The 12,530-nt window shown below is 38.3% G+C and overlaps 1 protein-coding gene across 8 annotated transcripts in view; it reads right to left on the bottom strand.

Annotated features, from left to right (window-relative positions):
• Window positions 1-12,530, bottom strand: part of LOC134217950 (oxysterol-binding protein-related protein 2) — a 73,511-nt gene that overhangs the window by 7,630 nt on the left and 53,351 nt on the right. For all 8 annotated transcript variants that reach the window (XR_009981192.1, XM_062696799.1, XM_062696802.1 and 5 more), the window contains 2 exons: window positions 12,280-12,502; window positions 11,864-12,210 (listed from right to left, as the gene is read on the bottom strand). Coding sequence is in view for 7 of the 8 variants with exons in the window: in XM_062696799.1 (XP_062552783.1) it covers window positions 11,864-12,210; window positions 12,280-12,502 (570 nt within the window). In the remaining variant the exon portion in view is untranslated. The remainder of the gene's footprint in view (window positions 1-11,863; window positions 12,211-12,279; window positions 12,503-12,530) is intronic.

The following is a 12,530-nucleotide window of genomic DNA, read 5'->3' as shown; positions in this document are numbered from 1 at the left end:
AAATGTTGATACCCATATTGCCAGGGTTTATTCTAAATGAGTGTTTGGCCCCTACGGACGCTCGGGGAACCTATTCCAGAATGACTGTTCCGGTTGATATCCATCCTATGGTCTTAACTACATGGAAAATATGTTTCCAGAACAATTCCAAGAATTTTGATACCCATATTATTAGGGTTTATTCTAAATGAGTTTTTGGCCACTACGGGCCCTCCGGGAACCTGTTCCAGAATGACCGGTCCGGTTCATATCCATCCTATGGTCTCAACTACATGGAAAATATGTTTCCGGAACAATTCCAAGAATTTTGATGCCCATATAGCTAGGGTTTATTCTAAATGAGTTTTTGGCCACTACGGGCCCTTTGGGCCCTCCGGGAACCTGTTCCACAATGGCCATTCCGGTTCATATCCATCCTATGGTCTCAACTACATGGAAAACATGTTTGTGGAACAATTCCAAGAATTTTGATACCCATATTGCTAGGGTTTATTCAAAATGAGTTTTTGGCCACTACGGGCCCTCCGGGAACCTGTTCCAGAATTACCGTTCCGGGTCATATCCATCCTATGGTTTCAACTATATGAATAACATGTTACCGAAACAATTTCAAGAATTTTGATACCCATATTGCCAGGGCCACTATAGGGCCCACGGGAACCTATTCCGGGATGTCCGTTCCGAGTCCATATGGTCACGTGGTCCTTATACGTTGGGAAGTCATAATCCTCGAATTTTCTGCGAAACTGGTAGCTCAGGGTACAGGAAATCATCATTTGGATTCTATAAGATCAACTTCTCCATTTTTGAGGCATGGTCTAGCAAATCTGGAACTCCGGTTACCAGGTAATCCGGATCGGTTATATGTGGCATGGATCAAATAGAGGACGAATTTCTGAATCCATAGCAAACGGAATCGTCCAAATCGGTTAAAAACTGACGAAGTTATGGTCATACCAAAACGTGGGTACCCGGGTACCCTGTCGGTACGTTACGGGGTAAAAATATTCAGAAGTCCCTCCCCAAGCCCCCCCCTTACTGGATTTTCATTTTTGGACCACCCAAAACTTAATTTTGCCGCGTTTGAAGAGGTCACGGAGTGTCAATTCCCTGCGATGTTTAGAACCCTAAAAAATTTTCACTTGAAAACGAAAAAGGTACCTGGGTACCCTGTCGGTAACAAAAGGGTTAACAAGGTTTTCGACCCTAGGCCCTAGTTCACCTCGTGCAAAAAAGGAAAAAAATATATTTCATAGAAAAAGTTAAATTTCATTTTGTTATAATTTGTTATTCTATGCATTGTTCGGACCGGAAAGGTATGACCTGTCCGCAGGTGGAACCTGCTCCCGACGGTTTGGGAAGTCCTCGCCGGGGAAAGTAGAGTTTTTTACCATGCACCAGACGTTCCAATGCCTTTTCCAATCATTTGCCCATGCTGTGTTAATTTGGTTCTATACCCACAACATATATGCGCGAAAAGCAACATTTCAAAAAGCAACCTTCATAGCAAAACAAATTGTGGGAGTAGTAGGGAACACCATCCTATGTAACTGGTACCAAATAGTTTTTTCGTGAAAAGTTCCTACTTTTAAGAAAACCCGCGTTAGATGTTTTTCGTCATGCAAATTTCTGGCGGTTAACTTGCATGTTGCTTTTCGCGCATACCGTGCGGGACCAAAATCCGTACAGCACCGAAATCCGTCCACCTCATGAGATATCAACAAATTAAATGGGGTTAAAGTAAATTAATGTATAAATAATTTATCTTATCCTGTTCAGATACTTGGCAGTAAGCTTTTAGGCCCTTTGAAATGGAAAGAAGGCTTTGACATTAAAACAACAAAAATCAAAAACAAATCTCCACCCACCAAACGCGGAGTTTTTGCCGCCATTTTGTTTTCGGGTAGAGCATGATTGCACCAAAAAAAACTGTGTTTTAATTGCTAATTGCGAATCATTACATAAGATGAGCGGAATACAAATCGAAGGGATGGCTTCTCAAGGTGCGTATCGAACTATTTACAGTGGTAGTTTAGTCAATCAGATTGCTTCAATTTAAATATTTAGGTAAAAAATAGCTGTACGGATTTTGATCCTTTGATTCGAAATCCGTCCACGGTGGACGGATTTCGAGTCGGGAGTAGTTGAATTTATTCATTATTTTATCATGTTTTTCGTAGTTTTTAATGAGTAAATGTGACACACTTCAAAAGTAGAGGCCTTCATGCTCCTGTGTCAATGACAAACGTTTTATTTACATTCGATTCCTATTTTCTAATGACTTTTTCATATACTAAGGTGCTTAAGTGTACGGATTTCGATGCCCCACGGTATATGTTAGCGCCTAAATGCTGGCAGTGGCGGGTAGCAAACCAGCCGATGCATGTGATTCATTGCTAAGTGTATTATGTTAGGATGTTAACTAATTCATTCTAAAGTGATTGGATGAACAGAAAAGAAAAATAGTTTCACTTTGCACATCAACTTTCGACAGCGTGGTATGCAATGTGGTGAAATCTCAATCTATATATAAAAATGAGTTTACATTTTCTTTGAGGCAATATAACTTATGAACGGATGGACCGATTTGCAAGATTTCCTAGGAGTTGATCAATTTAACGGGTAATGTTGGAAAATTGTCAAAATGCAACGGTTTCATGAGTTCTGTAGAAAGCCATCAAGCTCGAACTGAAATCGATTTAGAATGTGACGCTGCAATCAACTAAAGAGCAATTCTCTGTGAGATTTCAATTTTGTATTTTTTTATTTCTCTGAAATTTTGCATATACATTATTTGTGATCAAAAAACATAATCTGCATCATTGGTTTGCCATTTTGACTCTAGCCAAACTTTTAACAAGGGCCTAAGCAAAAAACCTTTTGACAAGGGCCTAAGATTCGAAAAAAATCGAAAATTACTGAAAATTTAAAAAATCGGTATATTGTATCTTATAACTGCTATATCTCAGAAACGGTAGCACTTAGAAAAAAAATACCATATGATATATGAGTGTCGAAGGTATTTTTTACTAGACAACGATTTAAAAACAGTTAAAATGGCTCTATCGAAATTGTTCTTCAAATATGTCCCACTTGCCCCATGTATGTTAAAACTAAAGGGCATGCAAAAATTGCAAATTTTGGCTTTAATTAAAACTTATAAATCGTTTTCGATGTCACACAATTATTTAATTGCTCTAACTATTCATCTTCCACATCAATGATATATTTAGAAACGACTATTCTGTGGAAATTCCATTGAATTAAAATAAAAGTAATTGCTTTTTCCGGTAGTTTAAAGCCATGATCAAGCAATAGCATGGTGCCTCAAATGGTTTTGATTCCAAATATTTTTGTATTCGTTGATAGTCCTGCTTCATCTTTCTAGAAGATTATTACCACTAAAAACGTTTATCGATTGATCGGCAGCCATAGTACCCACTTACCCCGTATTTTCACTTGCCCCGGGGTACCTTACACCTTATCCATTGGAAATTAAACGTACTTACTTAAAATCGGGTCGGCTCCCTCTAGATCGATTTCCGTGAGATTGTATTGTTTTCCTGAACAGCTGACCCAAAATGTATTTCAATGATTTTTCACCTTTTCTCGTTAAATCAACCACTTTTTATGTATATAAACATTGCGGACCCAAAACGAATCGATTAGTGAAAAAAATCTTGCAAATCGGTCAACCCGTTCATAAGTTAAATCGTCAGGAAGGATATCTCCACTCATTTTTATTTAAAAAGAAGATTACACTACAACTTTTCGAAAAACACCATATTTAAAAATCGTTTATTAAGGAAGTTACATTTTGCAGCGCCACCTGTGGCAAAAATTGGAACTTTTTGGCATTCGATGCGCCATATTTTTGTAAAATTCATTTCCGAAGTCACTGATGTAAAAATACAACAACCTAAAGTGGTAAAAAAAAATTTCACGATTTTCGCCAAACGCATCACTGTGCGATGGTTATCGGGAACGGCCATTTCAGTCTTACTGCTACTGCCAGGAATTCGGCTTCGACGGTGGGACATCGTACTCCAACCGGCGATCCATAGTTACCGGCGATGCTCGGTGGATTTTCTGGAGTGCAATAGCTACTGGCTCCGAGGTCGAAACTAGCAGGTCCCGGTGTGGTTTGTCGAGTCCTTGGTTCTATGAGGCACGGTCCCTCTTGGGTGCCTGCATTTGTACGTCCGAACTGTCAGAAGTACACCCAAAAAACAAATCTGACAATTATTGTATAAAATCTGGGCATATACAATTCTGTAAGCTTTTTATACAAATATTGTATTAAAATAATACAAATCTGTATTACTTCAATACAATAATTGTATTGAAATAATACAGATTTTGTATATGCCCAATTATTATACAGTTTCTGTAAGGTTCTTATGCAGAACTGTATTAAAATCTGCCATCCGCTGGTTGGGTGGATAGCTAAAGATGTCGTACCTTTTTCTCACTTCTTTCTTGGTCTATTCCGCTTCTTCTTGAACCTTGCCACTTTCTTCCTTTGTTATATTGCTTGTTAGTCTTGCAGAACTTGCAAAACTGTGGCTCGGAGCATCGTGAGTGTTGCTTGCCTCGTCCGTTGCCATGGTGGCGTCAACGGGGTGGCACTTGTCGCAGTGTGTCCGAAGTTCCAGCACTTGTAACACCTCATCGGGTTCGGATAATAGTGCCTTGTTGGACATCTTGATCATCCAAAATTACCAAACTCCGGGATGACAGAGCCGGAAATCGTCAATACAATTGCCGGGTTGTTGACCATGTTGCCACCGGGAAGCCTTTTCTTGTTCCGGTAGATGTCGCGCACACCTTGGTCCTGAAACTGGCCAAGGAAGTAATCGTCAAAAAGAGCGGCAGAGTCGACGTTTGATACCACACACTTAACCGAGTTGAGGAAAGATGCTCGACGATGGACACGGGTGTACCGTCACTTAATTTATCCATACTTTGCTTGCGCTGTCAACTTATCCCCCAAGGAAGGCTTCAACGGAGCAGCGCAGCAAAAACGGATTGGTTGGGAGAGGTCCGTTTATTCCCTGCATTCGCAGGACCTGCAGAGGTCCGAACGTGTTGTCTGGATCCATGAAACTCCATCTCCATCACCTGTCATAAGACGAGTTTATACAATCCCATTGAATTCCACCACTTAATTGTATCTTGACAGATACGTATTTCGACCTCAACAGTAAGGCCGTCTTCAGTGTCTCGTACTTGACTCGACTTAAAATAATCAAAATAATTTTCTTATCACCATCTCCATGTTTACCCGCGCGCACCACCAAACGGCACGGGTAGAACTTGACGTTTGTTTTGCAAAACGATGCTTCCGGGTTTGGTCTCGAAATTCTCAAGAAATGGCAGTCGAAATTCGCCCCGAAAAAATCTCACTGACGACTGTGCGTTTCTACCGCACCGAAGCAAAAAGTTCGTCACAATCATACCGCACAACACGGTGCTCCCCTGACCGTTATTAACAAAAAAAATTCTCCCTCAAAACTAGTACCCGGAGCTGAATTCTGGGGCTATACTGCATCTCTGGCCGAAATTTGAAAAAATCGTAGGGCCCGTTTGGAGTTACGCCCTTTTAAGACGTAACTGATATATATCGAAGAAATTCACAGGATTCTGTTTCAACACGATCTAAATTTTCTAAGTTGTATCCACATCTAACATGATTATCGTATATAAATAATCATCTGACTTTTCTCTGGATTATTAGTGGTTTTAGGAACATGTTGCATGGATTTTGGTCATTAATTAAAGCCTATTAAAAATTCAACCGAAACAAAATCGTGTGAAAAACAAAATTCTGTGAATAACATCTCGTCAAATACATATTTCTCAATTTCCAAAGTGTCGTCAGCGATAAAAAAAAAGATTTTTTTTTGTTATAGCCATTAGAATTCCATACAAAATTGTTGACTATGACGATAAGTAATATGAGATTTGTCTAAAAACATTTAAAAATAAGATTAGCTTCATCTTAAGTCTACATTCAATTCTAGCCAACTACGTATGATTAACCCTTTTTATTTATGTTTAAATTAAATGGACAATATCAAATGCACACATATCTTCTTTTCGCAATAAATTTCAGCTCGCAAGAGATGGGTTTTATACAACTTCGGCGTATATGTCGATATATACTCTTTGTGCCATCCCTGCCCATGGCCGAATGTATTAAAAAATCCTTTTATATGAATCTTTGGGATATGATATTTGTAGGTCTTCGGAAAATCCCAACTTTCCCAGGATACAACGAACTTATTAATTGCGACATAGAATTCAGGTGAAGGTTTATATGAGGAGTTACAAACATTTTGAAAATGCTTCAAAATTTTTAAACAAAAACAACAGATGTCATTCACATAGGGTAATTGTACCACTATTAATAACATGCTCCGATAACACCAACAATTTTAGATTTAGAGAAAAGGCATATTAGAAAAAAGTTTTAAGGTCCATTAAGGGCTACTTGTTTATATAAAAACACAATTGTACATAACATGTGACAAAAGTTATTTGATTCAACTTGATACGTGTCATTTCCAATGCTCTCGTGCATGCTTACTGCTGAAAAAAAAATAACAACGTAAATTGCACTTCAATTCTATGGTTTTTATTGATATTGGTATGGGTACATGCATTCAAGGAGCAGTAACCCATCTGTTCTTTACTAAAGCTTCATCCACACATACGTCAACAAACTTTCTCAAATCCGCATTATTTTACAAAATGTGCGCAGCATCGAGAAGATCGTGGTATGCTCAGTGAAGCCGTTTTTATGCTTAAGATACCTTTGAGGTATTAGACATAACCCTACACCTTAAATCCATAAATCTGCCCAGTTCGTTTTAACACTGCTTTTATGTAACGTTAACGAACAAAGAGTGTTCACGTGGATTGAAAGAGGGAGACACTTCATCAATATTGAATCACTGTCCTTGTCGGGAATTAGATGTATTTTTCGCAGCATGCCCGACTTTTTCAATTTTTATTAGTAGCTGAATATTTACAATAGTCCTGGAAACGCCGCTCTCAAGTTCTTCTCGGCTTCGCAATTAGTCATTATTCCTATTATCAGGCTTATAACCTGCAATAATGTACTCGAAATGGTTCAATTTGACAAACTGTTCCATATAAATACGGTTCGAATTTTCCAGGTAATAAGTGTGGATACAAAGACAGCACTTGTAGCCGATTGTCGCCAGGTTTTGAAATTTTTGTTTGATCTGGAATTATTGAAATCGATACCATTTTCAATAAATACATTTCCTTCAAGGATATGCCTACTATTTTTAATACATTGAATCAAAGCTGGTACATCATTGTAGTATGCAACTGGTATATCAGCAAACTACACCCGATTCTGTTTTTACACGGCCGTGTAAAAAAAATCCCATACAAAATTTTTGCAAAGTTGCTCCATTTTGCATGATTCGTCGAGAAATCATAAAACTTTTTTTTACGCGGAACGCATCCTCCGTGTAAAAAAAAAGAATCCGGTGTACTTTTATTGCTGATGACTCAATGGAAGTTGAGAAATATGCATAAGACGAGATATTATATTGATTTTCTTCGATATCTTACAGTTACGTCTTAAAAAGGGCGTAACTCCAAAACGAGCCTTACGATTTTTTTCAAATTTCGTCCAGAGATGCAGTATATACCCAGAATCCAGCTCCGGGTATTAGTTTTGATGGAGATTTTTTTTTTGTTAATAACGCTCACTGTTTAGGTCACAATGACGACCCCTACCACCCCTACGAAATGGTTCGTCTCACTCCCTCCACGCAAGTCACTGATTGAACGCACTGGCGACCATGCGTGTCCACTACGCCGATGGTATGGTTTTTACCCTTCGTCTTTACTTTACTCACGAAACAGACACTATGGGTCTCCACCTGACCGAACAGAAAAAAAACACTATGCGTCTCCACCACTTTTTTTCCAGACCGAACGGCTGAAAAAATAATGTTACTGGGCCTCTTCAATGGCAAAAAAACACAGGTTTACCGAAGATCAGGCGTGTGCCTTCCTACTACAGAGTGTGCACTTTAGAAGCCGACTTAGATTTGGATTTTAAGGGAATGTCTACACTAGCATAAATCAAGTTTAGTACTATTCCATTTACAACAACGTATAGAAATTAAATGGAACCGTCCTAAACTCGCCTTATGTCAATAATTGATTTTTTTTTGTTTCTAAACAAAGACGATAAACACAATTACCTACTATCTAAAGTTATATTAGCCAATTTATTATCATAAATTTATTCGCCACCACCAATTTCGTCCTTCGAAAGAAGCTCAATTATACACATTGAGCAACTGTTTTCTCCACATGTTGAATGCAACAAAAGATATTTCTCTGAAGGATCTCGCATGATTCACTGGTGACAGTGCTTTCAATGAGAACTCTAGAACGTTTCGTTAATTTCATGAACCGTATTTGCTGATGAGCTTACAGCAATTAATCCCGATTGTGGGATTATGTCCGATCAGCACGTTGATCATTATTTCATCTTCTCGGATAGTCTTAGCTCCATTGAGTCATTCAGGTCGATGACTAGTTAAGTACGCGTCCTTTTTTCTTACAAACCTATGAAAACCGATACGTGTATTGGTAGTAAAATCATTAAAGTCATTCAAGATTATCTTTGTTTAGGTCACTGTTCAATTTTCGGCAAGGAAGGCAAGGTTTATGACAGACAAATCTAGAACAACGAATTTTTCCCATTTCTGTTTCGTCAAATCTGGCAATTAGACACACAATGAACATGGACGGTGGCTATTTTCCATAATTCCAGTTTCTGGGTAATCGTGGTTCAGAAGTGAGGACTTAAGTCGAGTCTTCATTCGCGTGGTGTCGAGACTTATGTCAAATCATTGTTCACTAAACGCACATCTCTACAGAATAAATCTGGTCGATAGTAATCTATGTAGGTGTGGAGCTGGTTACGATGACGTCGACATGCAGTTTGGTATTACTCGAAAAATGATGCCTCTAGAGCAGAGGTTCCCAAACTTTTAGATATGCAATCCACCTAGCAGAATCCCATATTGCTTGCGACCCACCAGGTACCAAATTCATTGATTTTTTTGAAATTAGATAAAAATGAGTTCGCGTTAGGTTGGACAAATCATAAAAAATCGCAAAGTTTCTAAAAAATACCCAAAAACTTAATCGGCATTCCGAAATTCTACGTTTCGGGTAAGAAGAAGCATTTCGCATCAGTGAGTATCACGTGAAAATAGTTGAAATTGACAAATCTCAAGTCATTCGAGACGTAGAATAAGCACAATTTTATCTTCCACTTAAGATATAAAAATCCTTCAATAATAATTTCAATTAAAGAAGCTTTTCACTTTCGTTGAAGATACTTTTCACCTTCGTAATGTTTCGTAATCGTAATCGTAATCGAATTTGTTATCAGTTAGTTATTAATTTCTGCTCGGGAGGTCTCCTGCGGTGCCTTACGCCAGCACCGCAGGAGACCTCCCGAGCAGAAATTAATAACTAACTGATAACAAATTCGATTATCCGGTTATCGGACATTTTGATAACCAAACATGTTATCATTTTGGCTGAATTAACAGCCAACATAACAAAAATGATACCAGAATTTTATTCCTGAAATAACTAAATGAAAATAAATTAAGTTATCACTGATACCAAGTTGATAACACATTTTGTTATACATGTTATTTACTCAAATAACTAATTTACTTATTATTTAGTTATCAGTCATCACTGTTTTATCAACCAAAATAGTTAAATCTTCTTTGCCGACTTCGTTACGCATTGAAAAAAATGTTGACATTCACTGGGATTTGAACTCAAATCGTGTGATTGTACGGCGTCGTCTCTATAGGCACTCACCCAATTACGCTTTCTTATGCAGAAGAGAAGAGCACTACGCTTTCTACTATCTTGTATTTACTGAAGACTATAATCAAATCATGGTGCCATGACCATTTTATGTAAATATTAGTCGGCTGGACAGATAGCAAAGCAGAATAACTTATAAATAACAAACTTAATTATCCAGTTATATTGATAACTAGATTTGTTATCATTTTGGTTGAATTACCAGTCAACATAACAAAAATGACAACCGACTTTAATTCGAAATAGCGAATCGGCAATCAAATAGGATAAATACAGTTCATCATCCTTTTATTGAATACTTTTTTTCAGTTGTGACTAATTAAATATATAATATATTATATAAATACTAGAAAATCGTTCCCGACCTTGCTCAGGTTAGATTTTCTTACTAATTGTCTATCATTAGGTTGCTAGCTGCGCCACACTGTAATTCGATTTCAGTGCTATTTGAAGAATCCTTTCGCTAATCACATCTAGACAACAGAAACCTCAACTTATATTATATTTCCCTTGTCATAAGATGAGTTTGTACCATCCCTTTAATTCCACCTCTTGATTGTACCTTGACAGATACGGATTTCGACCTCAATAGTAAGGTCGTCTTCAGTGTATCGGTTTTGACTCGACTTTTTTTAATCATTTTTATTTATATACCGTCGAACCTCCAGGAGCTGATGTTCTATGACTTGATATCGACTCATGGAAGCAAATTTTTCCATACTAAAACATGTTTTTTAGGTTACTGTGATGACAGTACTCCTTCCAAATTATTCCACATCTCGATATTTCCATGAGACGACCGTCCCTTAAATATTGAAGCATGGAGGTTTGACTGTAGATAACGATCTCGCCCGGGTTTGTATTTTGCGTTCAATGTGGTTCAATCCTAGGTTCAAACTGTCAATAGTTGAGCATATTGCAGCGCCGCACTCTAGATCGACTTCAGTGCGAGCTTGATTGTTTTCTCCACATCACACCAGATCGATTCCAATTTCTTGATTATTCGACATTCCCAGTTACCAGTTCCGAAATCTGCCTAGACGAAAATTTCAGTTCAGTGTTTAGAAACAGTTCTTGTCAAACTTTTTATAGCATCCGCCATTATGGTGAGAACGGAAAGCTGGATTAATCTTAATCCTAGTGTGTATGGCAAATCTGATTATAGAAAGATTCGCAGTTTTTATTTGGTAGAATTTTATCTCGTGTTGAACATATTGGGATGAGCATTCACCATACCTAGGGAAGTTGTTTCCATAAGTTAGTTTGTTTGAAAGAATAGAATAATGCTTAGGAGTGTACAATAATCTTCTTTGCAAAGTCACTCCCAACGATTCGTCAATCATCTTTCCCCTGAATGTGAAACGGTTTGTACGGCTGTCCCCGTTTCTTCCTTTCGTAGATTCAAAACTCTTCGTTGATCATGTTATTTATTACTAAATAATCTGATTGCCGGGGAGTTATGGATTTTCTCCAAAATCCAAGCCTGCACGGTGGGCCTGGCCGTTTTAAAACTTGTGTCATATTTATGATATGCTGCAAATATTAATGCAGACAAGAAAATGCTCGGAAATACAACCGACATTTCCAGGATGCTTTTCAATACTGGCTGTGCATGTGCTAAGACAAGACAAGACAAGAATAGAATGCTTAGCACGATATCTGAACGACGCGAAATTGTAAAGAAAAGGCAAATTTGTACTGATAATAAAATGTGTTATTAATCAGTTATCAGTTAATCACACCATTGATAACTAAATATCAAAATGATAATAAGGATAACTTAGTATGTTATCAGTTTGATATCATTTCAGTTATCTGCCTTTGCTCGGGCTTACAGTCAAGTGCATTACTACAAACAATTTAAAATGTTGAAAAGATACTAATCATTGACATAATTGGCATTATGATGATTTCATGTGATTCAGTCTCCCCTCCTCCATTCGCTTCCGCTTACCTTGGAAAAAGCCCTCCATCGTCCCCCTTTTTACTCTTCTTCCGGTTCTCGCGCTGCTTCTCCTCCAATCTCGTCTTCTCCGCAGCCGCACCATCCATGTCACCTTGCTCCAGTTTTCGAATATCGGGCCGGAGCCGCGAATCCGTCGGACACAGAGCCCGTGGCGGCCTCATGTGATCCTCCATTTGGTTTAGCGACATGGCAAAATTTGTGAACTGGTAGTACTCTGCCGTATTGCCGGGACGGGCTTCTGCCTCCCACAGGGCTACCGAGTTCGGTATATCGATCGAGTAGGTGGAATCACTTTTCGGGATGTCACCCTCGGCCGGTTCCGGTGGATCGTCAGGCTGCAAGATAGGAAACAAAAGCAAAACGAAAATTAGGAGCACCATAAATGGATTTTCTGGCAATCTTACCTCCGATATGGACAAGCTCTTGAACGAACTCATTTTGAGACTATTAAGCTTAGATAGCACCTTCCGAGGAGTAGTTCCCGGTGATTCATTCGGACTTTTGCTCCGTTCATCCGCTCGTTTGAATTTGTAACCGTTCTCTTTGCAATACTCTTCGTACGAAGTATAATCAGTACATTTGATAAACTCCGTCCACTTGCCGTACAGAAAGTGTGTCTTTCTTTTACTGAAATTAGAGCACATAAAAAATCATT

This window comes from Armigeres subalbatus, chromosome 2 (assembly GCF_024139115.2).
Source record: "Armigeres subalbatus isolate Guangzhou_Male chromosome 2, GZ_Asu_2, whole genome shotgun sequence".
Taxonomy (NCBI): Eukaryota; Metazoa; Arthropoda; class Insecta; order Diptera; family Culicidae; genus Armigeres; species Armigeres subalbatus.
This window is presented reverse-complemented; position numbering and strand designations above follow the sequence as displayed.